Genomic DNA, 21,818 nt, shown 5'->3' with positions numbered 1-21,818 from the left:
AAAAGAAAATCAAAGAGTTGTATGCTTTTATACCACGAACACCAACAATAACAACAGCAAAATTTGAAACAGCAATAGAAACTACAACAACAATAACAAGTACATAGTTTTTACTTACTAACTACAACAAGTCCAGGTATGCATGCAGTAAGTATTCGTCTAGATACATTTCAGATTCGTACCACTCGTAAATTTATTGAAATACTTACTTATGTAGCACCTCGCATTGTACTTCTATTGCTACTCTGGCTAACAAAATCAACTAACAAACCGAACCAGCTCAATTTAGAGCATTTTACATATAAACAAGAAAAGCAAAAAAAAAACATTGTAAAACTTTTTTTCTAACAAAACTAAACTTTGAACAATAAACCGCGCAATTAAATAGATACTTCATAGAAGTAAAGAAAAAACAAACAACAATAACAATAATAAATGTATAATATGAATTGCATTTGTTTTAGAAATATTTTATAAATGCAACAATAATGTGTAGTATAACTAAAACTATGAATATTGGTAATAGACAACAACATATTAGAGGCGGGAAGAAAATTGCATTTTTGTAATAACTTTAATATAAGTTTTATTGAAATTTTATTTAAAATTTTTTAAAATAAGTTAATAATTTTTTAAACCAATATTCTATATTCAATCTGTAGTCAAGGGTGGCTTATTGTCAGGAATTATATTCGTCTAGTGTTAAGACTGTAGACTTTTATGAGAATCTGTCGCTATTTAGTCAAAACTATTGACATTTAGACTAATCTATGCTCAAGACAAGACTAGCCTATAGTCTAGTCTAAAGAATAGTCTATAGTCTAGTCTAAAGACTAGTACATAGTCCAGTCTAATGACTAGTCTGTAGTCAAGTCTGTGGACACGTCTATAGTCACGGCTATAGTTTTGTCTATAGTCAAGTCAATAGAGTAATCTATAGTCAAGTCGATGGACCAGTCTCTAGACTAGACAATATTCAAGTCCATAGTCGATATTCTATAGTCAAATCTAAAGTCTAGTCTAAAGACTAGTCTATAGTCAAGTTTAATGACAAGTCTATGGTCAAATTCATAGTCGAGGCTATATTCAAATCTACAGTTGAGTCTATTGTCAAGTCTCAAGTCAAGTCTGTAGTCGAGTCTATAGTCAAGTTCATAGTTAAGTCTATAGACTAGTCTCTAGTCAAGTATATTGTCAAGTCTACAGACAATCCTCTAATAAAGTATTTAGTCAAGTCCTATTCTATGTCGAGTCTATAGTCAAGTCCATAGTCAAGTTCATAGTGTAGTATGTAGAGAAGTCTGTAGTCAAATTGATTGGCTAGTCTATACCTAAGTCGATAGACTAGTCAATTCTATAGTCTAGTACGTAGTGAACTCTATAGCAGTCTATAACAAAAAATCAATATTTCAAGTCTATGAAATAGTCTATAGTCAAGTCTAATGGCTAATGTATAATCAAGTCAATAGTCAAGTCCATATACTAGCTTATAGTCAAGTCTATAGTCGAGTCCATAGTCATGCCTAATGATCTATAGACAAGTCTATACTCAATTCAATAGACTAGTCTATAGTCAAGTCTAATGGCTAATTTATAGTCAAGTCCAGAGGCTAGTTTATAGTCAAGTCTATAGACTAGTATATAGTGAAGTCTATAGACTAGTCTATAGTCCAGTCTATAGTCGTGTCTATAGACAAGTCTAAAGTCAAGTCTATACTCGAGTCTATAGTCAAGTCTATAGATTAGTCTCTAATCAAGTATATAGTCATGTCAAGTCCATAAAATAGTCAATAGTCAAATCTATATTCAAGTCTATAGTCGAGTCTATAGTCAATTATATAGGAAAGTTCTAATGGCTAGTGTATAGTCGAGTCCATGGCTAGTTTATAGTCGAGTCTATAGTCAAGTCTATAGACTAATCTATAGTCAAGTCTATAGACTAGTCTATGGTGAAGTTTATAGACTAGTCTATAGTCAAATCTATAGACTAGTCTATAGTCAATTCTATAGTCCAGTCTATAGTCGAGTCCATAGACAAGTCTAAAGTCAAGTCTATACTCGAGTCTATAGTCAAGTCTATAGACTAGTCTCTAATCAAGTATATAGTCATGTCTATAGGAAAGTTCTAATGGCTAGTGTATAGTCAAGGCCATATGCTAGTTTATAGTCGAGTCCATAGGCTAGTCTATAGTCGAGTCTATAGTCAAGTCTATAGACTAATCTATAGTCAAGTCTATAGACTAGTCTATAGTCAAGTCTATAGACTAGTCTATGGTGAAGTTTATAGACTAGTCTATGGTGAAGTTTATAGACTAGTCTATAGTCAAGTCTATAGACTATTCTATAGTCAAGTCTATAGACTATTCTATAGTCAAGTCCATAGACTAGCCCGGAGTGCTCTATAGCTAAGACTGTAATATCTTATCTTTTGTCAAGATTATAGAAGTGTCTCTATTCAGACAAGACTTATCTACGACAACGAGTTATTTATAGTCAAGGCCCATAGACAATAATCTATAATTGTTCAGTCTGGGTCAATCTTTCTCTAGTATTTTCCATAAAATTGGCAAATTCTTTTATTAATAAATAAACTTTAAATAGTTTCTTACCTTTCCCCAAGTTTTATAAAATTTCTGTATTTAATACATATTTACTACATATATAGGACTTTTGTATTTCATTTTGTTTCCCGTAATTTCTTCAGTGATCAGCTGCTATCGATATGATTTGTTTAGATTTAACTTAGTTAAAACATTACAATAATTGTGCCAAGAAGAATTTCAAACTTTTTGTTGGTTTTATTGTTGTTAAATATTCATTTCGATTTCTCTTTCTAGGAAAATGTTAAATCAAGCAGTTAATAGACTAGTTAGTATAATAAGTTAACGGTAGGAATGTATGGCAATTGGTTTTAGTACTAAACATACATATATACATACAACTGAAATTTTACGTCATCTAATAGACTTCCATTTAACTATTAGATAAGAGTGGAGTAGAATTGAAAAACAATAACAACGCCCTCATCAGCATAACAAGTGTTTTGTTTCAGGTTGTTTGCGTTGTATCAGAAAATTGAACATTTAAAAAAAACAAACTTAACAGCGTAACAGGTTGCTGTAGAGCTAGTTTGTTTTAAACAGAAATAAATCGTTTGCAAGCTTTGTATTTCTTCGACATTTAGACATTTTAAGAATGTTTTTTTGTTGAGTTAGTTGCATTAAAGAGCTTTATTTGAGCGAAATACATATTTTCTAGAATATTTGCTGCAATTACTATTTAAGAGCAGTTTCAGTTGTTTTATTTTTAAAACCTGAATTATTGCTGACCATTTACTCAGTTGTTTATTAAGCTCTTGGAATGTTGTAAAATTGAAAGTGTTTGTACTATCATAAACCAGTTTGTTATATAAAAAATATTGCTACAATTTTAACATTTTTTTCCAAAATTTTTAACAGTCCTTTAAATATTATTTTATCTTAAAGTAGGTATATAAAGTAAGATCGCATTAAAACATGAATCTTCTTTTTAACTTAAAATACATTTTCTTTTTTAAGAACAAGCAGCAAAGTTAATTTAATTAAATGAAACAAAGGTTTATTAGTCACTTCAACATTAAAAAAATTTGCAGTCTAACGCTTTTGAATAAATTTAAAATACATATTTATGCTTAATATTGATTTCAACTATACAGCTTTAATTCGCATTTCCCTTTCCCCTGACAATATTCACTCAACCATACAAAACCCGTCGTGAATAAGTGTAAAAAATATATATTTTTTAGTTTTTGCTTAAAACTCATTATTGTATTAAACAATTGTGGAACAAAAGAGTAAATAATTTTATGAAACTGAGACATAAATAATTATTCATTTTATTAACTTAAAGGGTGTTGCAAAACATAATATATTTACTGTCCTGGAAGAATAAAGACTAATCTGCTGTTAAGATTATAGGCAAGACCATATACTAGTATATAGTTCAGACTTGTCTTTAGTTATTACTTGAGATTGGCCTCTAGTTAAGACCATAGAAAAGTCTGTAGTGGAGATTATGGAAAAGTCATAATTATAGACAAGTCTATAGGAAAGACAATAGAAAAGTCTATAGTCAAGATTTTAGACCAGTCTACATTCCAAACTATAGATCTAATAATTCTATAGTTTAAACTATAGACAAATCTAAAGTCATGATTGAAGACCAGTCTACTATAGGCGATTCTGTAGACAAGGCCATAGGCAAGATTATAGTATATACTGGTCTAAAGTCAAGGTAATAGACTGGTTTATAGTCAAGACTATAGACTGGTCAATATACAATACTATAGACCGATCTATATTATACATAGACTGCTCCATAGTTACGACTAAAAACTGGTCTATAGACACGATTATAAACTGGTCTATAATCAAGACTATAGACTGCTCTATAGACAAAACTATAGACAGTTCAATAGGCACGACTATAGACTAGTCAATAACCACTACTATAGACTGCTCTATAGTCAACAATATAAACTGGTCTATAGTCATGAGTCATGACTATAAACTGGTATAGAGTCATGAATATGGACTACTCTATAGTCACGACTATAAACTGATATATAATCAAATCAAAGATTTTAATTCTTTTGACAATAGGGCCTATAGTTTCGCCAGAAAATGGACTTTTATGTTTTCACTCAAAAATCGATTTTTGAAAGGAAATAGAAGTGATCACAGATTTAAATCCTTTTGGCCCTAGCGCCTATAGTTTCGCCAGGAAATGGACTTTTATGTTTTCAGTCAAAAATCGACAGATTTCAATCCTTTTGGCCCCAGGGCCTATAGTTTCGCCAGAAAATGGACTTTTATGTTTTCACTCAAAAATCGATTTTTGGAAGGAAATAAATGTGATCACAGATTTTAATCCTTTTGGCCCTAGGGCCTATAGTTTCGCTATATGTTTTCACTCAAAAATCGATTTGTGGAAGGAAATAAAAGTGATCACAGATTTTAATCCTTTTGGCCCTAGGGCCTATAGTTTAGCCAGAAAATTAACTTTTATGTTTTCACTCAAAAATCGATTTTTGATAGAAGAATAGAAGTGATCACAGATTTTAATCCTTTTGGTCCTAGGGCCTAGAGTTTCGCCAGCAAATGGACTTTTATGTTTTAAGTCAAAAATCGATTATACAAAGGAAATAAAAGTGATAACAGATTTTAATCCTTTTGGCCCCAGGGCCTATAGTTTCGCCAGAAAATGGACTTTTATGTTTTCGCTCGAAAATCGATTTTTGGAAGGAAATGGAAGTGATCAGAGATTTTAATCCTTTTGGTAAAAAGAAGATGGACTTTTATGTTTTCAGTCAGAAATCGATTTTTGGATGGAAATAAAAGTGATCACAGATTTTAATCCTTTTGGCCCCAGGGCCTATAGTTTAGCCAGAAAATGGACTTTTATGTTTTCACTCAAAAATCGATTTTTGGAAGGAAATAAAAGTGATTACAGATTTTAATCCATTTGGCCCCAGGGCCTATAGTTTAGCCAGAAAATGGACTTTTATGTTTTCACTCAAAAATCGATTTTTGGAAGGAAATAAAAGTGATTACAGATTTTAATCCATTTGGCCCTAGGGCCTATAGTTTCGCCAGAAAATGAACTTTTAAGTTTTCAGTCAAAAATCGATATGTGGAAGGAAATAAAAGTGATCACAGATTATAATCCTTTTAGCCCCAGGGCCTATAGTTTCGCCAGAAAGTGATCACAGATTTTAATCCTTTTAGCCCCAAGGCCTATAGTTTAGCGAGAAAATGGACTTTTATGTTTTCACTCAAAAACCGACTTTTGAAAGAAAATAAAAGTGATCACAGATTTTAATCCTTTTGGCCCTAGGGCCTATAGTTTCGCCAGAAAATGGACTTTTATGTTTTCACTCAAAAATCGATTTTGGGAAGGAAATGGAATATAGTTTAGCCTATATTCCATTTCCTATAGTTTAGCCAGAAAATGGACTTTTATGTTTTCACTCAAAAATCGATTTTTGGAAGGAAATAAAAGTGACCACAGATTTTAATCCTTTTGGCCCTAGGGCCTATAGTTTAGCCAGAAAATGGACTTTTATGTTTTCACTCAAAAATCAATTTTTGGAAGAAAATAAAAGTGATCACAGATTATAATCCTTTTGGCTCTAGGGCCTATAGTTTCGCCAGAAAATGGACTTTTATGTTTTTAGTCAAAAATTGATTTTAGGAAGGAAATAAAAGTGATCACAGATTATAATCCTTTTGGCCCTAGGGCCTATAGTTTCGCCAGAAATTGGACTTTTATGTTTTTAGTCAAAAATTGATTTTTGGAAGGAAATAAAAGTGATCACAGATTTTAATCCTTTTGGGCCCAGGGCCTATAGTTTCGCCAGAAAATGGACTTTTAATTTTTCAGTCAAAAATCGATTTGTGGAAGGAAATAAAAGTGATTACAGATTATAATCCTTTTGGCCCTAGGGCCTATAGTTTCGCCAGAAAATGGACTTTTATGTTTTCACTCAAAAATCAATTTTTGGAAGGAAATAAAAGTGATCACAGATTTTAATCCTTTTGGCCCTAGGGCCTATAGTTTCGCCAGAAAATGGACTTTTATGTTTTCACTCAAAAATCAATTTTTGGAAGGAAATAAAAGTGATCACAGATTTTAATCCTTTTGGCCCTAGGGCCTATACTTTCGCCAGAAAATGGACTTTTATGTTTTCAGTCAAAAATCGATTTTTGAAAGGAAATAAAAGTGATCACAGGTTTTAATCCTAATAGTTTAGCCAGAAATTGGACTTTTAAGTTTTCACTCAAAAATCGATTTTTGGAAGGAAATAAAAGTGATCACAGACTTTAATCCTTTTGGCCCTAGGGCCTATAGTTTCGCCAGAAAATGGACTTTTATGTTTTTAGTCAAAAATTGATTTTTGGAATGAAATAAAAGTGATCACAGACTTTAATCCTTTTGGCCCTGGGGCCTATAGTTTCGCCAGAAAATGGACTTTTATGTTTTCACTCAAAAATCGATTTTGGGAAGGAAATGGAAGTGATCACAGATTTTAATCCTTTTGGCTCTAGTGCCTATAGTTTCGCCAGAAAATGGACTTTTATGTTTTTAGTCAAAAATTGATTTTTGGAAGAAAATAAAAGTGATCACAGATTATAATCCTTTTGGCCCTAGGGCCTATAGTTTCGCCAGAAAATGGACTTTTATGTTTTCACTCAAAAATAGATTTTGGGAGAGAAATAAAAGTGATCACAGATATTAATCCTTTTGGCCCTAGGGCCTATACTTTGGCCAGAAAATGGACTTTTATGTTTTCATTCAAAAATCGATTTTTGGAATGAAATAAAAGTGATCACAGACTTTAATCCTTTTGGCCCTGGGGCCTATAGTTTCGCCAGAAAATGTACTTTTATGTTTTCACTCAAAAATCGATTTTGGGAAGGAAATAAAAATGATCACAGATATTAATCCTTTTGGCCCTACGGCCTATACTTTCGCTAGAAAATGGACTTTTATGTTTTCACTCAAAAATCGATTTTGAGAGGGAAATGGAAGTGATCGCAGATTTTAATCCTTTTGGCTCCAGGGCCTATAGTTTCGCCAGAAAATAGACATTTATGTTTTCACTCAAAAATCAATTTTTGGAAGGAAATAAATGTGATCACAGATTTTAATCCTTTTGGCCCTAGGGCCTATAGTTTCGCCAGAAAATGGACTTTTAAGTTTTCAGTCAAAAATCGATTTGTGGAAGGAAATAAAAGTGATCACAGATTATAATCCTTTTAGCCCCAGGGCCTATAGTTTCGCCAGAAAATGTACTTTTATGTTTTCACTTAAAAATCGATTTTTGGAAGGAGATAAAAGTGATCACAGATTTTAATCCTCTTGGCCCTAGGGCCTATAGTTTAGCCAGAAAATGGACTTTTATGTTTTCAGTCAAAAATCGATTTTTGGAAGGAAATAAAAGTGATCACAGATTTTAATCCTTTTGGCCCTAGGGCCTATACTTTCGCCAGAAAATGGACTTTTATGTTTTCACTCAAAAATCGATTTTTGGAAGGAAATAAAAGTGACCACAGATTTTAATCCTTTGGGCCCTAGGGCCTATAGTTTCGCCAGAAAATGTACTTTTATGTTTTCACTTAAAAATCGATTTTTGGAAGGAGATAAAAGTGATCACAGATTTTAATCCTCTTGGCCCTAGGGCCTATAGTTTAGCCAGAAAATGGACTTTTATGTTTTCAGTCAAAAATCGATTTTTGGAAGGAAATAAAAGTGATCACAGATTTTAATCCTTTTGGCCCCAGGGCCTATACTTTCGCCAGAAAATGGACTTTTATGTTTTCACTCAAAAATCGATTTTGAGAGGGAAATGGAAGTGATCGCAGATTTTAATCCTTTTGGCCCTGGGGCCTATAGTTTCGCCAGAAAATGGACATTTATGTTTTCACTCAAAAATCAATTTTTGGAAGGAAATAAAAGTGATCACAGATTTTAATCCTGTTTTCACTCAAAAATCAATTTTTGGAAGGAAATAAAAGTGATCACAGATTTTAATCCTTTTGGCCCTAGGGCCTATAGTTTCGCCAAAAAATGGACTTTTATGTTTTCACTCAAAGATCGATTTTTGGAAGGAAATAGAAGTGACCACAGATTTTAATCCTTTGGGCCCTAGGGCCTATAGTTTAGCCAGAAAATGGACTTTTATGTTTTCACTCAAAAATCAATTTTTGGAAGAAAATAAAAGTGATCACAGATTATAATCCTTTTGGCCCTAGGGCCTATAGTTTCGCCAGAAAATGGACTTTTATGTTTTTAGTCAAAAATTGATTTTTGGAAGGAAATAAAAGTGATCACAGATTTTAATCCTTTTGGCCCTATGGCCTATACTTTCGCCAGAAAATGTACTTTTATGTTTTCACTCAAAAATCGATTTTGGGAAGGAAATAAAAGTGATCACAGATTTTAATCCTTTTGGCCCTAGAGCCCATACTTTCTCGAGAAAATGGACTTTTATGTTTTCAGTCAAAAATGGATTTTTGAAAGGAAATAAAAGTGATCACAGATTTTAATCCTTTTGGCCCTAGGGCCTATACTTTCGCCAGAAAATGGACTTTTATGTTTTCATTCAAAAATCGATTTTTGGAGGGAAATAAAAGTGATCACAGATTTTAATCCTTTTGGCCCCAGGGCCTATAGCTTCGCCAGAAAATGGACTTTTATGTTTTCAATCAAAAAATGGATTTTTGGAAGGCTACATAAGTGATCACAGATTTTAATCCGTTTGGCCCTAGGCCCTATAGTTTCGCCAGAAAATGGACTTTTATGTTTTCAGTCAAAAATCGATTTTTGGAAGAAAATAAAAGTGATCACAGACTTTAATCCTAGGTCACTAGGGCCTATAGTTTCGCCAGAAAATGGACTTTTATGTTTTCACTCAAAAATCGATTTTTTAAAGGAATTAGAAATGAACACAGATTTTAATCCTTTTGGCCCCAGGGCCTATAGTTTCGCAAGAAAATGGACTTTTAAGTTTTCAGTCAAAAATCGATTTGTTGAAGGAAATAAAAGTGATCACAGATTTTAATCCTTGTGGCCCCAGGGCCTATAGTTTCGCCAGAAAATGGACTTTTAAGTTTTCACTCAAAAATCGATTTTTGGAAGGAAATAAAAGTGACCACAGATTTTAATCCTTTTGGCCCTAGGGCCTATAGTTTAGCCAGAAAATGGACTTTTATGTTTTCACTCAAAAATCGATTTTTGGAAGGAAATAAAAGTGATCACAGATTTTATATAGTTTCGCCAGAAAATGGACTTTTATGTTTTCACTCAAATATTGATTTTGGGTAGGAAATGGAAGTGATTACAGATATTAATCCTTTTGGCCCTAGGGCCTATAGTTTCGCCAGAAAATGGACTTTTATGTTTTCAGTCAAAAATCGATTTGTGGAAGGAAATAAAAGTGATCACAGATGTTAATCCTTTTGTCCCTAGGGTCTATAGTTTCGCCAGAAAATGGACTTTTAAGTTTTCAGTCAAAAATCGATTTGTGGAAGGAAATGGAAGTGATTACAGATTTTAATCCTTTTGGCCCCAGGGCCTATAGTTTCGCCAGAAAATGGACTTTTAAGTTTTCAGTCAAAAATCGATTTGTGGAAGGAAATAAAAGTGATCACAGATTATAATCCTTTTAGCCCCAGGGCCTATAGTTTCGCCAGAAAATGTACTTTTATGTTTTCACTTAAAAATCGATTTTTGGAAGGAAATAAAAGTGATCACAGATTTTAATCCTTTTGGCCCTAGGGCCTATAGTTTAGCCAGAAATTGGACTTTTATGTTTTCAGTCAAAAATCGATTTTTGGAAGGAAATAAAAGTGATCACAGACTTTAATCCTTTTGGCCCTAGGGCCTATACTTTTGCCAGAAAATGGAGTTTTATGTTTTCACTCAAAAATCGATTTTTGGAAGGAAATAAAAGTGACCACAGATGTTAATCCTTCTGGCCCTAGGGCCTATAGTTTAGCCAGAAAATGGACTTTTATGTTTTCACTCAAAAATCGATTTTTGGAACGAAATAAAGGTGATCACAGACTTTAATCCTAGGTCACTAGGGCCTATAGTTTCGCCAGAAAATGAACTTTTATGTTTTCACTCAAAAATCGATTTTTTAAAGGAATTAGAAATTATCACAGATTTTAATGCTTTTGGCCCTAGGGCCTATAGTTTCGCCAGAAAATGGACTTTTATGTTTTCACTCAAAAATCGATTTTTGAAAGGGAATAGAAGTGATCACAGATCCTTTCGGCCCCAGGACCTATAGTTTCGCCAGAAAATGGAACTTCATGTTATCACTCAAAAATTGATTTTTGGTAGAAAATAGGTGTGATCACAGATTTTAATCCGTTTGGACGTAGGGTCTATAGTTTCGCCAGAAAATGGACTTTTATGTTTTCACTCAAAAATCTATTTTTGAATGGAAAAAGAAGTGATCACAGATTTTAATCCGTTTGGATTAGACTGCTGTATAGTTACTACTAAAAACTGGTCTATAGACAAGATTATCAAAAGTCTACACTATAGACTAGTCAATATTCCATAGTCAAAACTAAAGACTAGTCAATAGTCAAAACTATATATTAATATATAGACATAAGTATAAACTGGTTTATAGTCATGACTATAAACTGTTTTATAGTCATGACTAAAAACTTTTTTATAGTCAAGACTATAGACTGGTCAATAGTCAAGACTATAGACTGGTCAATATTCAAGACTATAGACTGGTCTATAGTCAAGACTATAGACTGATCTGGTCTATAGTCAAAACTAAAGACTGATCTGGTCTATAGTCAAGACTATAGACTGATCTGGTCTATAGTCAAGACTATAGACTGATCTGGTCTATAGACTGATCTCGTCTATAGTCAAGACTATATACTATATCAATACTATATGCTGGACTATAGTGAAGACTATAGACTGATCAATACTATATACTGGACTATAGTCAAGACTATAAACAGATCGATACTTAGTTTTTGTTAGTATATGTATACAGTTTTTCCTAAATATAAAAAATTTCCTAAATTTTAATTTAAAAATTTTCTTAACACCTCCAAATAAATCCGCCTCTGAGTGTAAAATGCTTGAGGTAAACCAGCGAGTTAAATGCAATTGAGTGTATTTAATATTTGCTCATTACAAATTCCAATCCCACATGGAATTTCAACAATTGATTTCTTTGTTCGCCAATTTAAATATTAGTAGAATGTCGTAAAATTTTTTCTGTTAAAATTTTCCTTGTTCTTGATATCAACGACCTCAGGAAGCAGGCAAAATTCTTAGTGTTATTTGTCCACAAAACAGCATACAAGCACATACATACACACATATGAATTTCTTGGTGTATAAATTTCTAAGATTCTTTGATATTGACGTCACAGCAGAAACATGATTTAAAACAACAGCATTTTTGTGCATGAAACGAAGAGGAAAGTAATAGATTTCGCGCCTAATGAAATGAAGTGTATATCTTATAGATATCTAGAGAATAGGAAGTAAAGTAAATTATCCTACCAATGAATATACATAAATAAAAACCTTGATTTTATTTTAATGATTTAACTTGTCACATTTAGTTTGAGAATATTTTCTAGCTTTAAACTTTTCGAGTTTAAGAACTGGAGTATACAAAATTTTAAATTCCTATTTTAATCATTATAATGCGATTTTTAACTATAAAAACTTTCTCTTCTTTTTTTATTACTATTCTAGAATTTACACTAAGTAATTTAATATACAGTATATTTTTTTAATTGAGTTCCTGAAATTGTTATTATTGATTGTAATTTTATAAATTTATTAATAAATACATATTTATTTACCCTTGTTTCTTCCTTAATGAACAATTAGTAGTTAATTTTCTATTTAGTCATTATTTGTTGAAGAGAAACTTAACTGCTTGGGTGTATATTCTTGGTAAGACATACAATTTCCATTAAGTAAAATTATTGACTGCAATGTTGTTCATTTAATTCAAACTTATACATATGGAAAAAATAAATGTTTGATGTGATTTACACAAAATTATATAGAATTGTGTATATGTATAAGAAAGTCCCTCATGATACATACATATGTATACCTATATGATACATACATACATATGTATACCTATATTAAAGAAGGTGTTGTGTACTTCAATATCAAGTAAAGATTCATGTTAAAATATTAGATGCATTCAATATCAGCAAACTGGATTAAAGTGTATATAATAGGCTATCTCGTGGATCACTTTTAGTAGCAATATCTCTCAAACGATGAGTACACCCACTTAAAATTATACTAATCATTTTCTGAGTCAATTAAGCCATGTCGGTCCGTCTGTCCTTCAGCCGTCCATGTAAATCTTGTAATCAAAGTACGGAACGCCATTTTAAAGTTAATTCATACGCGTAATTACATTACATCCATACAATTGGACCCTCCGATTTCGGCTTTTTAACTCATAATTATGTTTAATATACTCGTGTCTCGACTACAGGCGGCTCAACTAAGTTTTACACTACCCTTGATAACCCTTCGGGCCCTCATTTGACAGTAGCCTCCGTCACAAAATGACGTTCCCACGACAATTGGATCTTCACTCCGGAACGACCCGAGTCATACTCGGCCAAAGATTGCCAACCCAGTGACAGCTGTATCAACCGAAAGTTGATTCGCAATAAATACATTTTATAAGGATGGACCCATGTTTTACCGCGGGCTTTTTCAGAAAATGAGATCCATTTCTCGAAGTAAAATCACAATACGTTGGTGGCCTATTCAAGTAAATTTTTAAGTTTGAAATAAAATTAAGTGAATACCCCTAATTAGATTTGAATAAGCACAAACCCACTATCTACACACCAACGTGAAAAAAAATGAAGTCATTGTCTTGAATATATTCTTATTTTCTATTAAGTACGTTAAGGACATAATGACACTGATTAACATCTAAAGGACAATAACATTGACAGTGTGACAACTGAATAAACAAAACGTAAAGTAAACACTTATCGAAAGAACACATTCACTTTAAACATATGCATACATACTTACATAGAAAACAGTACATTGATGTATTCAGGGGATTTACATATAAGGTGTCAAGGTATCCCTTAAAACAATATTTTCCCAAAATATCTAAATACTAGGTTAACTTGAAATTAATGTATTTTGAGGTCATTTAAGAAGTACAGTATTGTTTAAATGCGCAGAGAAGTCATTCATTCAATTGTTGTGTAATTTGTTGGGTAAAATTACACAGGCCAACAAAATTTAAGAAAATTCGAAACCTACTTTACTAAAGAGTTGGCCAGCGATAAATCTGGCCTCAGAATTCATCCATCACATCAGGTTTTCCAGATATCGTGTAATAAAGTTTAAAAAGAGTTTTTAGTATCTTTATGACACTATGTCTCAAAAACCTGATGTAATGGATAAATTCTGAGATTCCAGATATGGATAGAGAGCTGCTCAATACCTTAGAAAAGTATACTTTGGTCTCTGGGTTAAACATTTGTTGGTCTGTGCTATTAGTTCAGGACAATCACCTCAACTGCAGGGTACATTTATATACATGTAATTGTATATATGTATATTGAAGTCATTGAACTTTTAATGTCAAACAAAATATTTCTTAAACAAAAATAGACCGTTTTTATTTGAATATATGACAATAATTGGAAAATGTATAATTAATATTAAATTGTTTCAATTAATAATAAAAAAACATAACGGACGATTATTAACAAACAATAATTTGGGGTTTGGAGTTTAAGTTTTTTTCTTTAATTGCTTTGACTCAATCTTATTTAAAATACGATCCATATTATTAATCAATTGTTCTAAGACCTCTTCCAATAAAGTAATACGCTTATTTAAACTTTAATTAAATGTATAATTACAAATCAGCAATCAATTCACTTTAAAAATTCACACCTCTTACCCTTGAAAATCTGCATTGTGTTCGGAAATTATAGGTGACAATTGAATTTCCGAAAGCTCCTCAAAGTATCTATGAAATTTACAAAAAATTATTTCGTAAAATAAAAGTTATTTTTCTAAAATTTCGTATATATTACGAAACAATGTCGTACAATGTACAAAATTTTTCGTATATATTAGACTTGGATTATTTCCGGTGTAGAGAAAATAATTTATTAACTTACTCTCTTAAAACCTCACTGGCACGCTTTCTAACGCGACTGGGTGAAGAGGGTTGAGTAGTGAATTCATTCGTAGAAGCTGGATATAATGAATCAATACTTTCAGATATTTCCTGTCTATCCTTTAATGAAACAATTTCATCTTTTTCAGCGTGAAGATTTTTTCGTGGAAAACACCACATATAAGATTTTTGAAATAAACGCGATAAATATGCACCAAAATCAGAGTGACCTTTATAGACTTCACTTTTGACCGCACCATAAGTATCATTGATAATGGCCAGAAACATGTTCTAAATACAAGAAATTTAACTTAAAGATCTTTGCCACTAAAATCGAACGAACATGTTAAGAATGTGATTCGTTCAATCGCATATTGTGGACCTGGAACTAAAATAAACTTTAAATTACCAGTAAAATAAAGAAAACAAATAAAACGTAGGTCAAAAAGTAAATGGGTCCCAAAACATGATTTGCCTCCTCTATCAGCTGATACTCAAAGTCACCCAAAAACATGCGCATTAAAGTTATAACCGATACACTAAAACGTCGAAAATCCGGATGGCTGGAACCAAAAATTAATAGACCCAATTGAGCATAAGCCAAGAAGACAATGAAAAACATAACAGCAAAACCAAACAGATCCTTGGCACACTAGAAGATATAAAGTTTGTTATTATATAGATACAATAATTTTGCAGATTTTTTTCTTCTTATTTACCCTTTTCAAGGTGGTACTAAATTGCCACATGGTTTTATTGAAACTTATATATTTAAAAATTTTAATCCACACCAAAAACACACATATACCCATCATATCGATATAGAGTAGATTCCAATAGCAGATATAGTCGATACTAACAAATTCATGGGGTTTAGCTTTGGTCCTCTGAATGATAACGGATATATACCAAGGATGTATTAAATTATAGATGAGAGATAAATATGAAAACTGTAAATGGAAAGTTTTAAATAAGAGATTATTTTATCATTAATATTAAGGACTTATCGCATCCAAGCTGTTGAAACGATCGCTAAGCTGAATGATATTGTGACCCGACTTATCATCAATTTGAGTCGAATATCGTCCTAATTGTTTCACCTTGAGCATTCGAAAAGAAAAACTTTAAATTTAGCATATTTCTACTCACCATCAATACTAGAATATCCATAAAATTCCAAATCGAAGAAAAATATAATTTCGCTCCCATTTTCGAAAATTGTATAAATTCTTTAATGGTATAAAATACAACCATAATATAGAAAAGACCACCCATGACATATAAAAACCAATCACCCTCAGTCCAAAGAGTGTGCAATTTCAAGGCCTGAAATTGATGTGAGGGAACAATTCCACCAACAGGTGGTATTTCAGCTATAATTCTAACAATAAACAGAAAAAAAAATATTCATAACTGGAATGAATTTTGTAATAAATATTATAAATCGAACATGATTTTTCCCCCAAACCATTTTCATTGAGTATAAGAAAATTTCATAAATAGTATTATTAAACATAAAAAGCTTTTTACTTATTTGGTTTAATATTTCTTAACAAATATAAAAATTTAATAAAATTAACTCAAGGCTATGCAAAAATTTCATGAAATTTATGAAATTATTCTTAAATATTATTAACTTCAGTATTTAGTAGGTATGTTGAAACCTTTTCCGGTGTAACTTAAAAACTTACTTAACGTTATTAAAAATATTTGTATTTATATTAAATAAAACAAATTCCATTAACATAACTCGTGTACCACGATCAATCCATTGGCTTGTTTTTAAGTTTTCTAAGATTTTATGATTTTCCTCAAAATCATTACTTAAATTTACCAAATAACCAGCTCCATAATATTTTTTGATTTTACCATACAATACGTTTACTTGCAATTCTGACATCGTATAAAATGTTGAACTAAAGTTTATAAATAATTGCAATTTAATAATATTAATTGTAATTACCCAGCAAAAACTTTTATTGCCATGCAAGAGATTTAAAAGCAAAATTTACTTAGAGCATATTATTGAAGTCATTATTTTAAAACGGAGATGTCATTGGAAACAAGAACTTACTACGCTCGATTACAAATAAGGAGGTAAATAAGTAGTTATCAATGTCGCTTGAAGGAGTTAGTCTATAGTCCTAGTCTATAGTCTAGTCTATAAGTCTAGTCTATTAGTCTAGTCTATAGTCTAGTAGTCTATAGTCCCTATGATCTCCTATAGTCTAGTCCTATTGTCTAGTCCTATAGTCCTAGTCTATAGTCCTAGTCCTATTGTCTAGTCTATAGTCTAGTCTATAGTCTAGTCTATAGTCTAGTCTATAGTACTAGTCATATGGTCTAGTCTATAGGCTAGGTCTATAGTCTAGTCCATATGTATAGTCTATAGTCTAGTCCTAATAGTCGAGTCCTATAGTCTAGTCCTATAGTCTAGTCTATAGTCTAGTCTTAAGTCGCTAGTCTATAGACCCATCTGTCTAATAGTCTAGTATATGTCTAGTCTATAGTCTAGTCTATAGTCCTAGTCGATAGTCTAGTCTATAGTTCTAGTCTATAGTCTAGTCCTATAGTCTAGTCTATAGTCTATCTATAGTCGATCTATAGTCCTAGTCTATAGTCCTAGTCTAATAGTCTAGTCTATAGTCTAGTCTATAGTCTAGTCTATAGTCTCGTCTAATTCTATAGTCTTAGTCTTAGTCTAGTCTATAGTCTAGTCTATATTCTAGTCTATAGTCTAGTCTATATTCTAGTCTATAGTCTCTGTCTATAGTCTAGTCTATAGTCTAGTCCTATAGTCTAGTCTATAGTCTAGTCTATTGTCTAGTCTATATCGAGTCTATATTCTAGTCTATAGTCTAGTCTATAGTCTAGTCTATAGTCTAGTCTATAGTCTAGTCTATAGTCTAGTCTATAGTCTAGTCTATAGTCTAGTCTATAGTCTAGTCTATAGTCTAGTCTATAGTCTAGTCTATAGTCTAGTCTATAGTCTAGTCTATAGTCTAGTCTATAGTCTAGTCTATAGTCTAGTCTATAGTCTAGTCATAGTCTAGTCTATAGTCTAGTCTATAGTCTAGTCTATAGTCTAGTCTATAGTCTAGTCTATAGTCTAGTCTATAGTCTAGTCTATAGTCTAGTCTATAGTCTAGTCTATAGTCTATCTATAGTCTAGTCTATAGTCTAGTCTATAGTCTAGTCTATAGTCTAGTCTAGTCTATAGTCTAGTCTAGTCTATAGTCTAGTCTAGTCTATAGTCTAGTCTAGTCTATAGTCTAGTCTAGTCTATAGTCTAGTCTAGTCTATAGTCTAGTCTATAGTCTATTCTATAGTCTAGTCTATAGTCTAGTCTATAGCCTAGTCTATAGTCTATAGTCTAGTCTATAGTCTAGTCTATAGTCTAGTCTATAGTCTAGTTTATAGTCTAGTCTATAGTCTAGTCTATAGTCTAGTCTATAGTCTAGTCTATAGTCTAGTCTATAGTCTAGTCTATAGTCTAGTCTATAGTCTAGTCTATAGTCTAGTCTATAGTCTAGTCTATAGTCTAGTCTATAGTCTAGTCTATAGTCTAGTCTATAGTCTAGTCTATAGTCTAGTCTATAGTCTAGTCTATAGTCTAGTCTATAGTCTAGTCTATAGTCTAGTCTATAGTCTAGTCTATAGTCTAGTCTATAGTCTAGTCTATAGTCTATAGTCTATAGTCTATAGTCTATAGTCTAGTCTAGTCTATAGTCTATAGTCTAGTCTAGTCTATAGTCTAGTCTATAGTCTAGTCTATAGTCTAGTCTATAGTCTAGTCTATAGTCTCTATAGTCTAGTCTATAGTCTAGTCTATAGTCTAGTCTATAGTCTAGTCTATAGTCTAGTCTATAGTCTAGTCTATAGTCTAGTCTATAGTCTAGTCTATAGTCTAGTCTATAGTCTAGTCTATAGTCTATAGTCTAGTCTAGTCTATAGTCTAGTCTATAGTCTAGTCTATAGTCTAGTCGATAGTCTAGTCTATAGTCTAGTCTATAGTCTAGTCTATAGTCTAGTCTATAGTCTAGTCTATAGTCTAGTCTATAGTCTAGTCTAGTCTATAGTCTAGTCTAGTCTAGTCTATAGTCTAGTCTAGTCTATAGTCTAGTCTAGTCTATAGTCTAGTCTAGTCTATAGTCTAGTCTAGTCTAGTCTAGTCTAGTCTAGTCTAGTCTAGTCTAGTCTAGTCTAGTCTAGTCTATAGTCTAGTCTAGTCTATAGTCTAGTCTAGTCTATAGTCTAGTCTAGTCTATAGTCTAGTCTAGTCTATAGTCTAGTCTAGTCTATAGTCTAGTCTAGTCTATAGTCTAGTCTAGTCTATAGTCTAGTCTAGTCTAGTCTATAGTCTAGTCTAGTCTATAGTCTAGTCTATAGTCTAGTCTATAGTCTAGTCTATAGTCTAGTCTATAGTCTAGTCGATAGTCTAGTCGATAGTCTAGTCTATAGTCTAGTCTATAGTCTAGTCTATAGTCTAGTCTATAGTCTAGTCTATAGTCTAGTCTATAGTCTAGTCTATAGTCTAGTCTATAGTCTAGTCTATAGTCTAGTCTATAGTCTAGTCTATAGTCTAGTCTATAGTCTAGTCTATAGTCTAGTCTATAGTCTAGTCTATAGTCTAGTCTATAGTCTAGTCTATAGTCTAGTCTATAGTCTAGTCTATAGTCTAGTCTATAGTCTAGTCTATAGTCTAGTCTATAGTCTAGTCTATAGTCTAGTCTATAGTCTAGTCTATAGTCTAGTCTATAGTCTATTCTAGTCTATAGTCTAGTCTATAGTCTAGTCTATAGTCTAGTCTATAGTCTAGTCTATAGTCTAGTCTATAGTCTAGTCTATAGTCTAGTCTATAGTCTAGTCTATAGTCTAGTCTAGTCTAGTCTATAGTCTAGTCTATAGTCTAGTCTATAGTCTAGTCTATAGTCTAGTCTATAGTCTAGTCTATAGTCTAGTCTATAGTCTAGTCTATAGTCTAGTCTATTGTCTAGTCTATAGTCTAGTCTATAGTCTAATCTAGACTAGTCTATAGTCTAGTCTATAGTCTAGTCTATAGTCTAGTCTATAGTCTAGTCTATAGTCTAGTCTATAGTCTAGTCTATAGTCTAGTCTATCTCTAGTCTATAGTCTAGTATAGTCTAGTCTATAGTCTAGTCTATAGTCTAGTCTATAGTCTAGTCTATAGTCTAGTCTATAGTCTAGTCTATAGTCTAGTCTATAGTCTAGTCTATAGTCTAGTCTAGTCTAGTCTATAGTCTAGTCTATAGTCTAGTCTATAGTCTAGTCTAGTCTATAGTCTATAGTCTAGTCTATAGTCTAGTCTATAGTCTAGTCTATAGTCTAGTCTATAGTCTAGTCTATAGTCTAGTCTATAGTCTAGTCTATAGTCTAGTCTAGTCTAGTCTATAGTCTAGTCTATAGTAGTTTGTAGTCTGCAACTCTGTAATCCAGTCAATTTTTCCATGCCTATTTCTAGTCATTGAAAAGTAAGTTGTTGGGTAAGGCATTACCTTGTTTTTGCTGGGATATACTTCATTAACTTTAGACCTACTTCATATACACTCCTTGAATGTCCTCCTTATCTATACTATAACCCGTATAACAACTATTAAAATATGTTAGAAAAACTTCATGAATTTCACAAGATTTTTCTTGAACCCGTATTTGCCTTAAACGAGGAGGTCCTAATAGAATATTGTCTCTTAAGAAGATGCGTGATAAACTAGTAACTTCAAACATATTGAACTTGGAGCCATTATCTTGAGATCCGACCAGCCTACTCCTTGGACCAACTTGTATTTCAACTAATTTTTTCTAGTTTCAATTTCCGTTACATTTTCATCATCTTCGCTTTGCCAATCATAGCTGAGACCATGTAAATTGGCCAGGAAAACTCTTTCCATATATAACCACCAATCAGCTGTTGTTACCAGCTCATTGAAACTCAATTCTGTACCCAAATTGGTTTCTAAAGTTCTCTCTAGAAATGATCTTTCTAAAGTTTGATTGAAATAGAACATATGCAAATGCTGAGCAGCATTGGCGACTATGAAAAAGTCTTTTGTTATCGATTATTGGTTACTAGAATGCTATTATTACTTACCAAATGTTATTGCCACTAAAAAAATTACATAAATTAAAATTTCCACCAAGGCCGCTCTTGTGTTTTCATCATTATCATAGTTAATGGATCCTTCATTTATTTTTTCATTTGAGTTTTCAAAATTTTCAGTTTTATTGTGATTTCTTTTGAATTTTTTTAAAAAACTTCGAGGAGAAAACATTTTGACTGTTTTAAAAAATAATTATTTTAAATTATAAAGAAAAGTTGGAGAAGTGTATTTTTCGATTTACGAGAGATGTTGAGATAATGCTAATAAAACGAAATTACTACATGAACATTTGATGGGGGATATAAAATCGTTAATAAATTTTAAGATGTTCTCAAACCAGATTACTCACACCATATTTTATTCTTGTTAATCATGTTCAGATGTCTAGCTGTTGTCTATAGCACCCTTAAAAGTTTTAATTGTATTCCCAAGCAGCATATGTATAACCGGTTCCAAAAAATAATATTTTGTCAATATAATGATGACTAGTTGTTTGTTTAGAAATGCAATAGAATAATAATAATAAATAAGAACGTATAGTCGGATAAGGTCGACCAAATGATACTCTACACTAGTTATTTGTAGATTTTAAATGTTATTTATTCTTAATATTTTAATGAAATAAAATTTAAAATATTTATAGATGAAAAACTGAATTGTAAAAGATATTGTTTATGTGCGATAGGATCAAATATTGGGCGATTTGATAGGGAATAGTACATATTTTTATGAGCTCAAAGAATTATCTGGTTGTATGGATCGGTATAAAATAATATTTGTGTGTGTCTCAAATATCACACTATCGACCCAACAAAAGCAATAATATACGATGAATAACTAACTTAAACTTAAACGTCGCCATCTTAAATTGATTGAAATTTTGAAATAAAGTTCAATGTTTTGTTGGAAAGAACAAATGAATGACATACACGCAAATTATAATTCCAATAAAAACAATTAAAAAACTATTAAAA

The 21,818-nt window shown here is 31.8% G+C and overlaps 1 protein-coding gene across 1 annotated transcript; it reads right to left on the bottom strand.

Annotated features, from left to right (window-relative positions):
- Nucleotides 1–14,296: 14,296 nt before the first annotated feature.
- Nucleotides 14,297–21,027, bottom strand: LOC119603753 (polycystic kidney disease 2-like 1 protein). The gene is made up of 9 exons (XM_037955915.1): nucleotides 20,835–21,027; nucleotides 20,283–20,777; nucleotides 16,417–16,641; nucleotides 15,875–16,106; nucleotides 15,445–15,675; nucleotides 15,135–15,377; nucleotides 14,727–15,016; nucleotides 14,504–14,572; nucleotides 14,297–14,440 (listed from the first exon to the last, which is right to left on the bottom strand). Exons 2-9 carry the CDS (start codon nucleotides 20,468–20,470, stop codon nucleotides 14,332–14,334), a joined length of 1,587 nt encoding a protein of 528 aa, XP_037811843.1. The 5' UTR covers nucleotides 20,471–20,777; nucleotides 20,835–21,027; the 3' UTR covers nucleotides 14,297–14,331.
- Nucleotides 21,028–21,818: the final 791 nt, after the last annotated feature.

The sequence above is a fragment of the Lucilia sericata genome, unplaced genomic scaffold (assembly GCF_015586225.1).
Source record: "Lucilia sericata isolate MDLA Ls3-8-SP2 unplaced genomic scaffold, ASM1558622v1 Contig000333F_arrow, whole genome shotgun sequence".
NCBI lineage: Eukaryota > Metazoa > Arthropoda > Insecta > Diptera > Calliphoridae > Lucilia > Lucilia sericata.
Note: the sequence above shows the minus strand (reverse complement) of the source record. Positions and strands in the feature narration are given on the sequence as shown.